This window comes from Marmota flaviventris, chromosome 16, assembly GCF_047511675.1.
Source record: "Marmota flaviventris isolate mMarFla1 chromosome 16, mMarFla1.hap1, whole genome shotgun sequence".
In the NCBI taxonomy this organism is placed as follows: domain Eukaryota; kingdom Metazoa; phylum Chordata; class Mammalia; order Rodentia; family Sciuridae; genus Marmota; species Marmota flaviventris.
The window spans coordinates 49898809-49917584 of record NC_092513.1 but is presented as its reverse complement, the minus strand read 5'-3'; the positions used below and the strand labels follow the sequence as shown (position 1 = coordinate 49917584).

Genomic DNA, 18776 nt, shown 5'->3' with positions numbered 1-18776 from the left:
TCTCTTGTGCCAAGTTTCATGCCTTCCCAGGAGGTTTTAGAGGGTAGAAATCTCTCTCTAGACTTCCAAGTCTCCCTCTCTCTCAGAACTCAGAACTCGTCCCAAGCTAATTTGCAATCTAAGCCAGGAAGACCTCTCTCACATTAGACCTGAAAGAAACAAAGTCTTGAAGCAAAGAGGAGTTCCAATTTCTTTGGGGTTTCACAAAGCCTCATAAGGATTTCTCCTGTCTAAAGCCCTTCATCCAGGGCAGACCATTTCCTCTTGTTCTGTCTGTAACTGAAGTGGAACCCACTTGTTAAATACACAAAGCAGTGTGGTACTCATTGCATAAAAGACATGACATCACTTGCTAGCTCCAGTGCAGCACTTTCAGAATTGTAATTTTAAGGTCACACATAGTAGATACTCAAAAATATTATTTCTTACCCTTCTGTTTTGGAGGTTTGATATAATATAGAAAGATCAAGGGTTTGGGATCAGGTCTAGGTTTTAATTCAAGCTTTGGTGCAAGCACTCAATCAATATTACTTAGATGACTGTAGAGCACCTAGTGCACAGTAAGAGCTCAGTAAATGGCAGTTGTTAACAATTTGTGTTTGCCTGAAATCTTTTCTAGGGTTTTGTGTCTTTTATTCATTTTATTTTGAGTGAATTTGAAATGGCATGCCTACATGAATGTCCATCATATGTAGGATTACGTTATATTGCCTCAGGTTTTCTAATCCGATCTGTTAATGTTATTCTTCCTTATACACCTTCATGTCTTCAATTCTAGTCCTCTTGAGGCTGAAGTGTAAGAATTTTCTCTTATGTGACTTCTTATTTTGATAATTTTTGACACTGTTTACAATATGATTAAATGAGTACACACCATATTTTTTTTTAAGACCATAAACAAGACTAAAATTGGATATATATTCTGCTATATAACTCAAACATGCATATATAACTCAAACATGCTTTTATTGTTTTGTTCCCTAGTTCAAACTATGTTTTAACTGATGAGCAATCACTCTGGATTGAAGATACTACAAAATCAGTCTATCAAGTAAGTCCAACACGCAAAAAACTCATGATTGAAAAAAATGGAAATTTAGAATTTTCTTTGTTTCAGCCCCAAATAGGAAAATAAGGATAAAGTTAAGCTCAGGTACAAGACCACAAACACTTCTTGGTTCTCTGCCTACAAACCACTTCTCTGATGCAGAAAGTTGTTGAAAGCTTAGTATATTCTTTCTAATCACAGCTACTATCTGAAAACCCCCCCGATGGAGAAAGATTTTCAAAGATGGTAGAGGTATGTGTTTTATATTTATATAGGATTTTTTTTGCACCAAATATGATTTCAAATGATTCTATTACATAAATATAATTTCCTTGTTTTTCTCAGCATATTTTAAACACTGAAGAAAATTGGAACTCATGGAAAAATGAAGGCTGCCCAAGTTTTGTGAAAGAAAGGTAAATATATATATATACTCTCAAGAATTATGAGAAAGGCATTTGAAAGAATTGTGGTATATCATGTATGGGTAGGTATATATGTATTTCATATAAAAATATAAGTTAAACTCTATAGATAGAATACAGTCTGTTTTGCTTTATTTCTTAAATTCTCAGAACAAATTGATCTTCATTAAATATGAAAAAATGCCATATGTATCTCCTTGTAATTTGTCCTGTTGTGTGGCATTTTTTTTGTGTCTGATGAATGTGTTCTATCATAACACAAATTTTCATTTTGTTTAGAAGAAAAACGACTTAATTTTCTTGTTGTTTGTGTGTGTGTGTGTGTGTGTGTGTGTGTGTTGTTTACAATTGAACACAGGGCCTTGTGCATGCTAGGCAAGCACTCTACTCCTGAGGCAAACCCCCAGTCCTAAATTTCCTTTTACGTTAGAGTTCCATTTCTACCATCTAATTGTAATTCCAAAAATAGTGTATGTTTTCTTCATCGCAGAACAACAGATACCAAGCCCATGAGAGTGGTACGGAAGAGAACAGCCCCAGAGGACTTCCTAGGGAAAGGACCCAATAAGAAAATTCTGATGGGAAAGTAGGTTAATTTGTTTTCACATATGGAGTATTCTTTTTCATTTTTATTAATTTGTGTGTATGTGTGTGCGCGTGTATGTGTGTGTGTGTGTGGTGCTGGGGATTGAACCCAGGGCCTCGTGCATGCCTTGTGCATGCAAGGCAAGCATTCTACCAACTGAGCTATATACCCAGCCCATGGAGTATTGTATTCTTAATTATTTTTATATTTTGAAAATATTATTACAAGAACTTTCCAATTTGTTGCATCCAAATATAATATGAATTTAGTCATGTAGATGACTAAAGCAAACCAGACCCTGTCATTCTGTAGAATAGCCATTATGTGTGTGTTCACATACTAGCTAAGCCTTTATTTTGTCTCCATCTTCCAAACTTCATGGCTCTAGACCATGCCATTATTTCCCTGTCACAGAAAATAGAATTGTTTGGATGAATGCAGCTCATTTCTAGTTGTTGCAAAAAACCCTAATACTTGAGTTCTGTTATCTTCCAGTTAACTTGTCATTGCTTTTCATTGTGCTTGAATATTTTCAGAAAACAATGATTATATGATTATCATTAAATATGTTAAATCCATATTTAAAATTTGTTAAATACCCAAAATTTACGGAGGAGAAACTCATACTCTCACCCAAATATGCACTGTTTACACTGTGTTGTTTTTATGATTAGTTTTAACGCATATGAGGATGGTATCCATAAAAAATTATGTTTGTTTTATAGTGAGGAGTTAACAAGGCTTTGGAATCTCTGTCCTGATAACATGGAAGCCTGTAAGTCAGAGACAAGGTAAGTTTAACATTTTCAAATGTTATTTTTTTGAAATGTTGAGTAGAACGAAGCCTTTTCTCAACTATGAAAGTTTGTTGTGTGGTTGACTTTTAATATAACAGAATGTGGCTTCCTGCTATAAAACACCTAAAAATGCTGACAAAATAGTTTTAGGGATCACAAAATAAATATGACAGAAGAAATTGAAGCAAAAACAAGGGGTTAAGCAACTCAGTGAGACCCTGTCTCTAAATAAAATACAAAATAGGACTGGGGATGTGGCTTAGTGGTCAAGTGCCCCTGAGTTCAATCTCCAGTACCACAAAAAGAAAAAAGGAGGACTGGGCATGGGCATGTCGCTCAATGGTAGAGTGCTTCCACAATCCCCAGTACCACAAACATACAAAAAAAGGTGGAACTAATATACTCGATTTAAAGGTAATATGTAAGACAGGAAGGAAAAATCAGAATTAAAGAATGTTACAGATCAAGATAAGAAATAATGAATAACTAAACACCAGAAGAGTAACTAAACCTATAAATTGATGTGGTAACATCGAGCTGGGGAGCAGTACAATAATTTCCAGTTCAGGAAAACAGGGAACTTGGGTCATCACAACGGATTAAGAAGATGAGGCCTTAGGCCTGCACAAATTCGTAAGCCAGAGTTCTTCGAGTAAAGCTGAGAATGTGGAAGCTTATGTCATCTGGAAATGAAGAATGGAGTAAAGGGAAAAACATGCTTATTGGCACAGGAAACTGAAGTTTGTCTTTTTCTAATGGGGTGTGTATGAAAATGAAAGGTATTCTCTGAGAAATAAAAATGACAAGCCTGCTCTCATGTAGTCTTATACAACAACAGCATAAAGGAATCCCTAAGCTTAGACATTGAGCTAGGTAAACTCTATCTGGAAGTCGTCATGCAATCAGAAAAACTAAGACACACAAGATTTCCCATGGATAGAAGTTTAAAGGTAAGTTCACCATCCAAATTTATAAACATTGAAGGAAGCAATTCACCATGAGGAAGAAAAGACACATAGAAAAAGCAAACGTGAATTAGCCACTTCCGATTTTTTAAAAAAATCAAGAACAGATAAAAACTGTAAAATAAGTATATTTCAGATAATTAAGGACAGATAATGGGAAGTTGAAACAAAAGGAAGGATCATGACACTATAAAAAAGGACCAGGCAAATTTGAAAAAGCAAGGAGTACTTAACAGAAGTAAGAAAATACGAGTTAAGAACAACTCACTGAGTAGGTCCAACAAACATCTAATGACAGAAAAGAGAATGGGAAAGTGGTATTAATCCACATAATGACTGAGAATAGGCATGAATACTTAGTTCAAGAGGGAAAGGCCTTAAGCAAATAAACTGAATAAATCCCTGTCTCAATGCATGAAAATAAAGTCATCAGAAAAAAAAAAAAAAAAGACAACCTGTAAAAGAGCAAACTTAAGCTAACATCTGGCTTCAAGAACACAAGATAATTAAAAGACAGTGGGCTGAGAGAATTCTATAACAAGCTAAACAATTGTATTTAGTTGAGTGATTGAAAAATAGTTATTTTCAGAATATTATCATTGTTCCTACTAAAAAAATCTATCATAGAACCAGGCATATGATTCACATCTGTAATCCTTACAGCTTAGGAGGCTAAGACAGAATGATCAAAAGTTCAAAGACAATCTCAGCAGCTAAGTGAGACAGAGTCTTAAAAAGGGCTGAGCATGTGGCTCAGTGGTTAAGTGCCCCTGGGTTCAATCCCTGATACCAAAAAAAAAGCTATCAGAGCAAATACATTGAGGATTTAAGAAGATAATTAACAGGCTTGGTCTTACAGAAACAAACCAGGGATTAAAATTAAACATGAATAACAAAATGTTATAAAAGTTTCTAGAAATTTTTTTAAACACTTCCAAATAGCCCCTGAATCAAAGAAGAAATGAGCCATGTGAAAAAGTTCACAGCTTTTTCCCACCTGCTCAGGAGGCTGAGACAGGAGGATAGCTTGAGGCAAGCCAACAACATAGTGAGACCTTGTCTCCAAGGGAAAGGAAGGGAGAGTTATAATGAAAATTTGAAAACATAACTAAATGATAATGAATAATACTGTATTTTCAGACTTTGGATCTAACTTTTAACACAAGAGGAAATTTAGAGCCTTAAATCATGTTTTTTGCTTTTGTTTTTTGGTCCAGGGATCTAACCCAAGGGCGCATAACCACTGAGCCACATCCACAGCACTTTTTATATTTTAGAGACAGGGTCTCGCTAAGTTGCTTAGGGCTTCACTAAGTTGCTGAAGATGGTTTTGAACTCGTGATCCTCCTGCCTTAGCCTCCCAGGCTGCAGTGATTACAGGCATACTCCACTGCACCTGGCATGTTCATGGTTTTTAAAAAGATAACCTGAAAATCAACTGAGCTAAGCAAGAATCCAGCACTAGAACAGAGTAAATCCAAAGTAGAAAGTAAAATGATTAGAAATTAGTAAGATAGCAAATAGAAGATCAACAAAACCAAGAGATTTTTGAGGGAAATAAACTTCTAGCAAGATTGATGAATAAAATTAGATTCCTGCCAAATCTATGAGAATAAGTCAACCCATTAGAAGTAGTAAAGGAATACTGTGGGAAATAGCAACCTTAATAAATCTCTGAAAGATTCCCAACTTCACTAGTAACTGGAAGTACACTCATTAGCAATTTCATAGCCAAGAGATTCAATAACTTTAAATACCAAAGTTTTCTAAAAATCATAGATGAAAGTAATTTATCATTTCTGCTGGTTGGAGTCTAAATGGTAAAGCCACTTGGAAAGACAACTAGCAATATTTGAAAGTTAAAGTGTACACCTTAAGACGTAGCTCTTCCAATGCTAGCTAGGTATATTAACAGTGTTTTTTACTTCACATTGAGAATCATTGGTTACTTGTGAAGTCAATTTACTGATTTCCATCATTTTTTTTAATGAAAGAGAAAACATTCTTTTATGTTAGCTTTATTCATATATGATACACATACTTGTGTATACTATATGTATATTGGGTGATGACATAAAATAAATTTCCTACTGTAGATTGCAGTAGAAGTTTGAAAGCCTTGGTGCCTGAAGAAAACTAATTTATCCACATGTGGAGACATGTACAAGAATGTTTGCATAGAATTGTTGAGAAAGTAAAAAAACCAGCGAAATACCTATCAGTGGGTCAAGGGTATCTTGTGGCATGTTCATAAAGTGGAATACTATATACCTAGTAACAAATTTGATGAATGAGAACTGCCTTGACTCGGGCATACTTCATACTTTAGAAAAATCAAGGTGTTTTAAGAACACAAGCAGGGTTCCATCACTTGAAAGTTTGAAAAGACTCAAATATATATTTGAGTTTTTTCATTTTATTTTAAAGCACACCAAATTCTGAATAATGGCTACCTTTGGGGTGAGGGAATGAAATCATGGAGGAAGCACAGGAAGTTCAATTGTATTTGTAGTATTTTAAAAATCTGAAGCAAATATGGCAAAAGCCTGGGTTATACATACAGACATGTTTGTTACATTAGTTTTGACTGTTTGAAGTATATAATTTGAAAACTAGCAGATGATTCCAAAATATTTGTGAATGATACTCAGCTCTGGTTGAGTACTGTTGTGGATCTTCCATTTTGTCTTGTGTTTCATGTAAAAGAAAAGTGATGATACATGTCAGCTTAGGAACCAACTTCTTCACCAAGACTCCTAAAGCACAAGTAGTAAAATCAAGAATCAATAAATGGGATGGTATCAAATAAAAAACTTCTTCACAGTCAAGGAAACAATAGCCTGAAGAGAAAGCCTACAGAATGGGGGAAAGTCTTTGCCACCTGCACCTCAGATAGAGCATTAATCTCCAAAATATATAAAGAACTCAAAAAACTTAACACACACAAAAAAAGAAGAAAAAACAGATAATCAATCAATGGACTAAGGAACTGAACAGATACTTCACAGAATTATGATGATCAATAAATATATGAAAAAATGTTCAACATCTCTAGCTATTAGAGAAATGCAAATTAAAACTATACTGAGATTCCATCTCACTACAGACAGAATGGCAATTATCAAGAATACAAGTAACAAAAAATGTTGGTGAGGATGTGGGGAAAAGGGTACACTCATACATTGCTAGTGGGACTGCAAATTGGTGCAACCACCCTGGAAAGCAGTATAGAGATACCTTAGAAAACTTAGAATGGAAACACTATTTGACCCAGTTATCCCACTCCTCGGTATATACCCAAAGGACTTAAAATCAGCATACTACAGTGATACAACCACATCAATGTTTATAGCAGCTTAATTAATAATAGCTAAGTTATGGAACCAACCTAGGTGCCCTTCAACAGATGAATGGATAAAGAAAATGTAGTATATATACACTGTGGAACATTACTCAGCCATAAAAAAAGAATGACTTTATGATTTTTTGCTGGTAAATAGATGGAACTGGAGACTATTGTACTGAGTAAAATAATCCAATCCTAAAAACCCAAAGGCCAAATATTCTTTCTGATATGCAGATGCTAACACACAATAAGGGGGAGCAGTAAAGAATAGAAGTTCATTAGATTAATTAGTCAAAGGGGAATGAAGGGAAGGGAGGGGGAAATGGGAATAGGAAGGACAGTAGAATGAATTGGACATAACTTTCCTATGTTCAAATATGAATATGCAACCAGTGAGACTCCACATCATGTACAACCACAAGAATATGTTCCTAAGTAAGTTATACTCCATGTATGTATGATATGTCAAAATACACTGTACTGTCATGTATATCTAAAAAGAACAATTTAAAAAGTTTAAAAAGTAAGGGTAAACCCCCAAGAAACTTTATAGACCTGTGATGTTTGTTGATTAGGAAACATGTCATTGTAATGAAACATTAGCCATAAGGTTTGATGCCTGAGCTTTCTTTAACAAGCCCTATTTTTAGTTTTAATCAACAATGTAGAACATTTGCTGTGATCTTAAGATTTCTTTGCTTGACTCTATCAAAATGTTATTTCTAGGGGCTGGGATTGTGGCTCAGAAGGAGAGCGCTCGCCTCACATGTGTGAGGCACTGGGTTTGATCCTCAGCCCCACATAAAAAAATAAAATAAAGATATTGTGTCCACCTATTACTAAAAAAATAAATATTTTTTTTTAAATGTTATTTCTAAAAACAAACTCAAGAAAGGTAATTAAAAAATCACCATTTCACCATGGTAACTTTTGAAATAAGAGCTCAAACTCTTGAAATTTTTAAAGGATAAATCATCAGTGAATGAGCACGTGATAGGAAAATATGGTATTTGCTGGCAAAATCTAAATGCTAAACCCCTGTCCACCCTCAGAATAGCAGCATATTAATGTTAGTGTATAATATATTCTATGTTTTATCATTTATAATACATAGTAATATGAAATATTGTATAGTTATCAGACCATTCCTTTATTGCCCCCTCTGAGAGTTAAATTTTTAGTCTTTTTTACCTCCTTAAAAATTTGAGTCCTGGGGCTGGCATTGTGGCTCAGTGGTAGAGCCCTTGCCTAGCATGTGTGATGCCCTGGCTTCGATCCTCAGCACCACATAAAAATAAATAAATATATAAATATATAAAGATATTTTTTTAAAAAAATCATTCAGCAGCATTGTTTAAAAAAAAAAAAAAATCGGAGTCCCTAAATTTCAGTTCCTAACTATAACATATTCTTTTAGAATCTTTATTGCCACCATTTTATTAGTAGTATTAATGCATGGTCCTCACTAGTTACATTGTAATGCCCAGGGAATACATGCCAACTTTGGAGGAGTTCTTTGAAGAAGCCATTGAACAAGCAGACCCTGAAAATATGGTTGAAAATGAATATAAGTAAGTAATGATTCTCATCAGCTAATTTTAATTTCCTATAAAATTCTTTCTTAGAAGCTTTATTAATCTATAGAGTAATACTTTCTCTGTTAGGTGAATTAATGTGCCAGTTTCACATGACTACTCATCCTTATTTTAAGGATTGTTCTGTGGGGGGTCCTGGGGATTGAACCCAGAGCCTCAAAGGCAAATGCTCTACCACTGGGCTGTACCTCCAGCCAAGGATTATTCCTGTTGACCATCAAACATGATTTGGAACCACCCTTGTTACAAAATATTAGAAATCTAGCCCAATCCCATGTGTCCCTCCAGCTGCCATCTCTGTTCCAGCAGCTGATGTAATTCTTGCCTTCACTGCCTCACCGCCTGTTCTCTGGTCACTCCAACAGGGCTGTCTTCCCAGTCACATCACTGAAATACTCCCATCAGGGTCACCTCTTCTCTGTTTGCTCTCTCAGCAGCAGTTGCCATTTGACCTGCCTCAGCTGTTTCCGTCTTGGGGCATCCAGGAAACCAGTCTGCTGCTTTTATCTCACTGCCCCTCCACCTCAGTCTCCATTGCTGGCTCTTTTTCCATTGGAATAACTTCGGGTCCACATAGTCTCAGTGTTGTAGAGTTGTGATTTAAGGGCCAGGGCCCTCTTGTCAGAATGTGTAGGTTCCCACCCCCTCTGTCCCTGGCTGCTTAGGCAACTCGAGGTAAATTTAATAACTTTTATCCTCCTTTCAGTTAAGTAGTAATAGCATTCATTTCACAGGTTTATTCTTAGGATTATATTTTCACTTTGAACCATGTATGGCATGTACTTAGCACTCAAAATTCATAACTGCTGTGACCTTGTGATAATTTTTTAGTTACTATGACCACTTAATTGGTTTGTAGTGAGTTCTCCATGCATCAGTGATCTTTCAAATAAATTCACCACTTCAATCTCATGTTTAAGATCTTATTCATACTCCTTTCCTGGCCTTTAGGCCTCCTTGATACTGCCTCTCCAACTGTATCTTTGTTCCTTTTTTCCTCTGCTTTTAACCACACCAGCCCTGTCTCTTCTTCACCTCTAAGGTCTTTCCCTTTGGACTTTGCATATACCATCTTGTTTGCTTGAACCTCTTTTCCTCAACAGCAGCTCACAGAGGTACACCTCCTTAACAGTGTCCCTGTTGGCATTCCCATGTTAAGTTCACAGCACTTAAACCACTCTCCAAAATTCTCCTTCTCCTCTTTGTTTCCCATCCTCACCTCTATCTAAAATTGTCCTATACCTTATGTGTTTATGAATGATATGCTTGCCAACATATCCCACATTTCTGTGTGCAGGTGCTAAGTAACTGCCTCGCGTGGTTTTTCATGCGAGGAAACTAAGGCTCTGAAGGTAAATTTTTTTATTGAAGTTCTCAGCTAGTGAAAGGCAGAACCAAGGAAGTCGTTCTGGTATCCAGGTCCTGCTCTTCTCTACAGTGTTATTCTGCCCAAGTGCTCAGGATATACACGAATGACCTGTCTCCACAGCTCCTGAGTACCTGGCTCAATAAGGATTTGTTGATTAAAAGAATATTAATTTAAGGGCTGAGGTTGTGGCTCAGAGGTAGAGCGCTTGGCTAGCATGTGTGAGGCACTGGGTTTGATTCTTAGCACCACATATAAATTAATAAATAAATAAAGGTCCATCAACAACTAAAAATTTTTTTTAAAAAAATATCTATATTTATATAGGATGAAGCATATTCATTCTTAAAGTGGCAGGTAGTTCTCTAGGATTGACTTAAGAACTTGAATGGTTATAGATTGTGGAGAAAAAAATGAAACTTCTGTGTATAATTGACAAGGAATTTTGAAAGTACTTAAAAGAATCAAATGGCTTAACAGGTGTGTCAGAGGAAGGCAAAGCATAATTGGTGTTAACCTGGGAAGAGTGCACCATCTAGGGGTAGTTTTGCCAGTCTTCAGTGATATAAGAACATCCCATAGGTTCATTCATAAAAGATGACCAAATAACCAGATTGCTAATCTGTGAAGTTAGGAGATGGGGGAGGGAAGACTTCCAAAAACTCAAAGGGAATTTGTGCTTTTGATTTTTCAGTAGCTTTGCCCATTTCTGGAGCATTTACTTTAGAATTTCTTAGAGGTTTCTGTTTCTTACCTCATTATGAACCACTTCTTGCTGTTGCGTTGGGAAGTGGTTCATGATTTTTATGTCATTACTTATTTTGTTAGCTACTGGTTATTTCTCTTTTTTAGTATTTTGAGCCATTTTTATTTATTGAGGTGGGCAATATGTGAATTAGAAGTTTAGTTGTTACATAAATTAAAAAAAACAAATCCAGCTCCAGTATCCTTTATCCAAAACATTTGAGACCTTCTAGTAGTGCTTCAGGTTTCAGAGTTTTTCAAAATTGGAATACACTTTACCAGTTTAATCTTTTGAGGCACTTGAAAAGTTTCAGATTTGGGGCATTTCAACCTGTATTCGCTAAATTAACATCAAAACTCAGTGTTGATTTTAGAAAATATTCTAAACTTCCATCTGTAGGTGACTTTGCAAGTATGGATATTACCTCAATTGATATTATAAATTTACCTTTTTTCCAAATAACTTAGGGATAATTCCTGTCCTGTCCAACCCATAACCTAGCCAGGATTGGGGACCCAACAAGTCACTCATAGACTTCTTAAAAAATTAAGTAAAATGTATGTAAACTTTGAAAATGTGTTTGCTGCCCATGAGCCTGCCTCTCCAGATTGTTAGTTTGTTATTTATATGTGTAATGTATACTAAGAGGTCCTTTTAGAATGAAAAGAATGATACTTTGAGCATTACTTAAGAGTTAAGTGGAAGGGAATACAGAAATAAAAAACTATAAATTATAGAAATGACATCTCTTTTTATAGAGCTGTGAATAATTCAAATTATGGTTGGAGAGCCCTGAGACTACTAGCACGGAGAAGCCCTCACTTTTTCCAGCCAACAAATCAGCAGTTTAAAAGTTTGCCAGAATATCTTGAAAACATGGTAATAAAGCTAGCCAAGGAATTACCAGTAAGTAACATGGATCATTTTCTTTGCATACATCTTAGTTGACATTATCTTCTTTTAAAACTATCTCTATTTGAGCAAAGAACTAAATTTATCATATGATAAAAATTTTGATCCACAAACTATTTAATTTAGAATGAAATAAAAATGCATGAGTATACATGTTTACTGGAAATACATAAACTCATAAAGTAATTTTCTGTGCAGCATGTAATTTAAAGCAATTTCTTAATACTTTGGGTAAACTACTATTCAACTGTAAACTCAAGATATGAATTTTTCCTGTTTTCCAGCCTATTCTCTTTTATCAAAGACAGGATCCAGGGAGTAGCAGTAGGGAACTTAGAATTTAGCCTTGCCAGGTGTGGTGGCACATGCAGCTCGGGAGACGGAGACAGGAGGATCTGAGTTCAAAGCCAGCCTCAACAATGGCAAGGCGTTGAGAAACTCAGTGAGACCCTGTCTCTAAATAAAATACAAAACAGGGCTGGGGGATTATAGCTCAGTGGTCAGGTGCCCTGAGTTCAATCCCCAATACCAAATAAATAAATAAATAACTTGGCCTATCTTTCTGATCGGTTCTCTTTTCTATATAGTTTTCTAATGGATTATTACAATAAATACAGTAATAATGATACTGTGTGCCTATAATTTAATAAAATTACTCAATGTCAAGGACAGTTGTTGCTCCACACTTACTAAACCTCAGGTATTTTCAGATCAGCTTACCATGCTTTGCACCACTTCCCTTCTGCCCACATTGAAAAGGGGGGTTAGGGGATCCCTTTTCCAACTATTAGGTTTTTGCTTGAGTTAACTCCTTCTGCAGGTGAGGAATGTCCCACTGAACTTACCTGACATTCACATTTAATGCTTTCTCAGGAGGAAGGCTTTGAAGCCCAGTATTCTTAATTCTCACAACCACTTTTACCCAAAGCATCTGTACTAACTTCAGAAGTTGGCATTCTTTTAAATGTTCTTCTTTCTCATTTTTAGCCACCTTCTGAAGAAATAAAAACAGGTGAGGATGAAGATGAGGAAGATAATGATGCTTTACTGAAGGAAAATGAAAGTAAGAATTGAATTTTCTTGGCTAATTTTACAAAATTGGAAAAGATTGGGGTTCTTGGTTGAGAGGTACGTTATTTGATTTGATCTACTTCTCAACTTTTACAAAGTTAGCTCTGCTTCTGACTTTAGTAAGGAATTTAAAATATCACTTACTTTAAAATAATTTTATGCAATAAGTTTTGGAAGTGATTTTTTAAGGAACAGAAGATTCTTAACATTTTAAGGCAAAATACTTACATTTCAAGCAAAAACCATACCTCAAAGAAAGTCATCATAATTACAATAGAGGTAACAGCTTCAGATTTGATTATTGATCAAATGATCATGATTGTAATGGGTATTCAACCCATGGAAAAAATAAATTATCATTTTAAAGTAAAGCTTACTAAAGGTAATAACTCAGTGACTCCTGAGCTTTCCAGTTCTTTTATATATTTAGGATTGCACATGTCATTGTACTTTGTACATAGTTTATATTTTCTATGTTTTCTAGGTCCTGATGTTCGGAGAGATAAACCTGTAACAGGGGAACAAATAGAGGTATTTGCCAATAAGCTGGGTGAGCAATGGAAGATTCTGGCTCCCTACTTAGAAATGAAAGACTCAGAAATTAGGCAGATTGAGTGTGACAGTGAAGACATGAAGATGAGAGCTAAGCAGCTCCTGGTTGCCTGGCAAGATCAAGAGGGAATACATGCAACACCTGATAACCTGATTAATGCATTGAACAAGTCTGGATTAAGTGACCTTGCTGAAAGTCTAACTAATGACAATGAGACAAATAGTTAGCTTCTTTCTTCTTTTCTTTTCTTTTTTATTAAAACTGTGATAAGATTTTGTTACCAAGCAGCATTTGATAAGAGGTCCACTGGTTTTGGTAAACAATAAACATTTTTATAACAGTTGTTGTACAGTTGGCTCGTGCTCCAATATCAATAGCACACACATTGGCTCAGGGCTTGAAGTGAGGGGAAGGATGGGAAGGATGGAAGGGAGGGATGGGAAAATGGCCAGAATTCTGGGTCACAAACTCTTTTTTGTTAGGGTAAATATAATGAAGTGAAATTAGTTTCCTGCATGCTAGTAGTTATAAAATTTAGTTATTCTGAAATCCCAGGATGACAATTTCAAGACCCTCCTTATTTTCATTTATCATATTTATTTTAAAGCAGAGGATCAGCAAACAATGGTCTGCTCACTAAGCGTCATAACTGGAATTTTATTGGTGTCCAGCCATGCTCACATCTAGTGTCTGTGGCACTTGTCACACTACAACAGCATAGCAGTTGCAACAGACAGCTTCTGGCCTGCAAAGCCTATAGTATTTACTATCTGACCTATTAGAGAAAGTGCTTGCAAGCCCCCAACTTTAAAATAAATGAAGTCTAAAACTTTACTCTTTTGTCCTTACAAAAATCATTTGACCTCTTAAGTCTTTATATTATCTGAAGGATTACTGTGAGTTCAAATGAGATGTTATGTGAAAGCACTAGGTAGTAATGGCTAAAGATGTTTTTACTATTCCCACATAAGCATCTCTTGAGGGCTCCAAGATCAGGTCATCACTGTTGATCCTAAAGAAGGGCTACTGAGCGCAGACTCCTGAAAATGCTATTACTTGAGCCTCCATTAGCTATTCAAGCACAGCTCCAATAGTGAAATGGCCTCCGTGTTACAGAGGCATAGAAAATAAGGCACATTCAAGAAACAAGATAATTTTTTCCACACTCTCCCTTATGTGCAAGGCAGAATTCTAAAATAGTCTTACTAGTTAAAACAAATCAACATTGGTATGGATTCAATTCCTACTTAAAGAATACTTTTGGAATAATGCTTTTTTAGATCAAATAAAATGCAATCAAGTTTTTTATAATAACAAGGACATAGAATGTATTAGAATTTTAAAAACTATCTATACAAGGCAAATCTACCTCACCTGGTCTAGTAGTTTAAGTATCCAACAGGTGAGAAATTTTAATTATAACCATTAAATTTATTCCTTCCAAATTTGTTCTAACCAAATGTGACAATGAATTCAAAAAAAAAAAACTTCAAAGTCACAGGCATCATACAACATAACAATTCTTAAAATCCTCACCCTTATTCTTCACCACCCCTCCCCCAGCCAAAATAGAAAGTACTGATTGCCAATAGTCAAGAGTTTAGGTGAGGAAACTACAAATAAGTATCCCTGAAATGCTTATTTTGTACCCTAGTATTAGGTTACATCACATTGCTCAGATTTGAGAAAAATGGCCATTATGCTCTAGGAACCTTAATGGTTACCAATGTTCTGCCCTGCAGAGCATTAAAACAACATAGGCAAAAAAAATGAGATCATGATAATCCTCAAACTTTATTATAAATATCTGACTCAAAATCAGACGATTATGTTCATATTCTATCCTTTATCATTTCCTTAGCAGTCAATCAAGATTCCTGAAACTGACTAATTAAACTATTAAAATTTAAGAAACTGATCATCTTCAAATACCCCATACTCTTGGTGTTTTCTTCCATTAACTTAAAAAAAAATCACTAATGTTAAATTTCAAGAAGGACATTAAGACTTTGGGAATTAATGAGAGTTAAAAAACAAATACCAATGAGCCAAGGAATGAACCTGGTAACATCATTGCATTCAGCATGCAAAGAATTCCATTACTCTTATAACTTTGTATTGCTTTTTAAAGGGAATATGGGCAAAGTCTTATTTGGTTTGGGGTAGCACATGCTAGACAAGTGTTCTACTACCACTAAGCTACATCCTCAGCCCAAGAAAAGTACTTTAAATGGATGCTTAACAGCACAGGAATATTAATCATTTTCAGAAATTATATAGTATTAAACATTTGAATCTTCAGCCAAACTCCCAATACTCAAAAGACAAAAGACTTGAGGTCAAAAGCTGTTAATCCCTCCTTTTTTTTTTTTATTAAATATCCTCATTTTCTAAAAATAAGCAACCAGAGCTTGTTAACATTTTTTTAAGGTTGATTACTACAAAACCATTGCAAAGTTAAATGTACAAACCATAGTACATCAGAGAGAGACACAATAATAAATGTATAATCAAATGTACTATTATTGATCACAATTTATTTTAAAGTTATGAAAAGCCAGCAACAGTCAGGCTGGACAAATACTTGATTGCACCCATGTTTTCATGGGATGTGGACAGCAGCACTGAGTTACACAATGAGAGCAACACTTCCTTTTCCACCTTCCTGGAAAAATGTTTGTTAGATAAGGCAAAGGATGGGCAGCTACTGAAAGGCGATATGAACCATGCAAGAACAACAAAGAATTGGTAACGGGTGTGCAATAAATTGTTCAATCTTGGGCTGAGAGAGCAAGAAGAAAAACTGCAGGAGGTAATGGGTGAAAGGCATTTCAACTAAGAATTTTTTTTAAATTAATGCAAGAAATAACTTTTAAAGAATGTCTTCCAGCCATCTTTACACAGGGCAGCACAATCCAAGGGTAATTTTCTTTTCTGTAATTTTAGGTTGATGCACAAGTGGTCTGTTTCTGCCCTCTCTCGTTCCACATGAAGGGGGAACAGATAAAACCACCTAAATGTCTTCCTCTAAAGCTCTGGATTATAGAAATGATCAACAAAAAACATTTATTTCACACCTAGGCATAAATAGCTAAACTGAAGATTACTGTTCACTTTCCTCTTCCATTATTTCAACTCTGCGAGGCCCGTAGAGTAAAACATAAGCAATATGCCAGTCTCCACCACCAGAAAGCCGCAAGATATCTTCTGGTGTTACAATGCTGACTTTATCATCATCAAATTTAATCCATTCATCTAAATAACAAGAAAAAGAAAAATAGTATCATACCCAATTCTCTTCAGCATCCCACTGCAAAAACAGTACCAACCTGATGCACAGCAGTACTCTCCCCGCCTGCCAACACCTCCCCAAGTGTCCAGGGACCACCCAGGATCAAGACTACTTGAGGGATTCCACGATGTCACAACTATTTTAATACTACCACTAATGCATTATTTCCCTTTTCCATCCTCATTCTCTCAAGTGTACTTTGGAGTTTCCAGAGGCCACATGATGTGTGATAGTGCAAGAGAAGACTGAATGTAGAACTAGATGAGAATCCAGTGTCTTCTATTAAGACAGCAGACAGACAAAAACTGTAAATAACGTTTCTAATTCTTTGTTTTGGAAAATGTCGGTATTACAACGTTATTTCTATTAATATGAAGTGGGTTTATTACTGTCAATTTTAAATTTCTCAGCTTTAATTGCTAATGTTGAAAATATGAATAAGTAAAACCTCATAAACAAAAGTCCAGGGCCTCTACAGTTACAAATGTAAAGAAGTTCTGAGACTAAAAAAAAAAAGAAACAAACAAAAACAAAAAAGAACCCCACAGTGCTATAAAACTTATAATAAGCAAAGTAGTATTCAACAGTTGAAGAAACAATACACTTTTTACCTTGTTTCCTTTTCACCCATGACACATAATGACCTGAAGAACTAGACCTTCCCTGGTGCGTTAGCACTGCTTGTAAGTCATAGTATCCACAATTATTGGAGCCAATATCTAAAGAGAGATGAATCCAGTATTATCAAACAATGAACAGACATGTGCTTTTCTCAAACAAGGTTATAATAACTCAACAATAACTCAAGTTCAGATTAAAGAAGTACTACTTTATTAGAACCCAGTAAATGTCACTGTCCAAAGTTGAGACTTCATTAGTGATGTTTTAAAAAGTGTATCACCCACAAGTATACACTAAAAAAGTGATTTTACTGTCATATGAAGGCAAATTATTCTTTAAGAAACCTGGCTTTAAAAAAAAATTTGAACACATATGGCAAGACAAATAATTTTACCTTAAAACATAAATACACACAATTAAAATGAAATTTCACTTACCATCTGCAAATGAAAAGGGTTCATACTTAACTTCTTTATGAGGACTACTCTTCTTGTCACCCTGAAGGTGGAAAAAAAATGTTTCAGATAAAATCATTTGGAAATAAAAGCTTAAACTCTTGTTCAATGTTCACTAAGACAAAATGATGATTTACCTTACAAACTACTAATATAACTACAGTTAACATACAGCTGTTAAAGCCAGAGGTCCTGTTGTTAACAATATATAATCTTGTTAAAGTACAATAACAGACTCCCTGAATTTCTGACCAGTGGTTAGCCACTAATGCTAGAACATTCCAGTAAATCTAGCAGTGTACTTAAACATTGTTCTAGGGTAGAAAAGGAAAACCTAATTCTGTAATTTCCCCAAAAATACTATCAAACCATATGGAGGGGGAGGGGGTAGAGAACTACCTGAAAACACACAAGCAAATTCAAATTACTGCAACTTAGATGAAGTCTACTAAGCCATGGCTACTTTCCACTTTAGCTCAAATTAACTTAAATATTTACTGATCAAAAATTTACCTATGCTAAAAGAGTTATGATTACTATATAAGCAAGGTGCTTTAGTGGGAACTCACTGCCTCCACTCATTTTAGTGTATGAAAGAAATTAATCTATCCAGGCCTAGTTAACAAAGTTCTTGAAAACTATAATGGAAACTATAAGACATATAATGGAACACATATAATGTGTTATATATGTGTTATATATAACACATATAATGGAAACATAAAACTATAAGTTCTTGAAAACTATAAGACAGAGTGGCTAGAATTCAAGGGATCCCACAACCAAAAAAATGGCAATTAGGTCACCTAATCCTTTTTTAGAGCAAATACCAACCAAGAATAACCACTAAAAAAGCTATACAAGAATACATTCAGGGCTGGGGATGTGGCTCAAGCGGTAGCACGCTCCCCTGGCATGCGTGCGGCCCGGGTTCGATCGTCAGCACGACATACAAACAAAGATGTTGTGTCTGCCAAAAACTAAAAAATAAATATTAAA

General features: G+C 35.3%; 2 protein-coding genes across 5 annotated transcripts in view; one reads left to right on the top strand and one right to left on the bottom strand.

The window, feature by feature from the left end:
- Positions 1-13749, top strand: part of Thoc1 (THO complex subunit 1) — a 45764-nt gene extending 32015 nt beyond the window's left edge. For 2 of the 3 annotated variants that reach the window (XM_027942904.2, XM_071602873.1), the window contains 9 exons: positions 985-1051; positions 1250-1300; positions 1394-1464; positions 1964-2059; positions 2785-2850; positions 8655-8738; positions 11632-11779; positions 12773-12848; positions 13341-13749. In XM_027942904.2, the coding sequence (XP_027798705.1) occupies positions 985-1051; positions 1250-1300; positions 1394-1464; positions 1964-2059; positions 2785-2850; positions 8655-8738; positions 11632-11779; positions 12773-12848; positions 13341-13636 (955 nt within the window). In that variant the 3' untranslated portion in view covers positions 13637-13749. The remainder of the gene's footprint in view (positions 1-984; positions 1052-1249; positions 1301-1393; positions 1465-1963; positions 2060-2784; positions 2851-8654; positions 8739-11631; positions 11780-12772; positions 12849-13340) is intronic. The other variant, XM_071602874.1, reaches the window with a different exon arrangement.
- A 2177-nt stretch (positions 13750-15926) lies between these two features.
- Usp14 (ubiquitin specific peptidase 14) overlaps positions 15927-18776 on the bottom strand; it is a 35219-nt gene continuing 32369 nt past the window's right edge. For both annotated transcript variants that reach the window (XM_027942907.3, XM_027942906.2), the window contains 3 exons: positions 17760-17820; positions 17313-17420; positions 15927-16664 (listed from right to left, as the gene is read on the bottom strand). In XM_027942907.3, the coding sequence (XP_027798708.1) occupies positions 16513-16664; positions 17313-17420; positions 17760-17820 (321 nt within the window). In that variant the 3' untranslated portion in view covers positions 15927-16512. The remainder of the gene's footprint in view (positions 16665-17312; positions 17421-17759; positions 17821-18776) is intronic.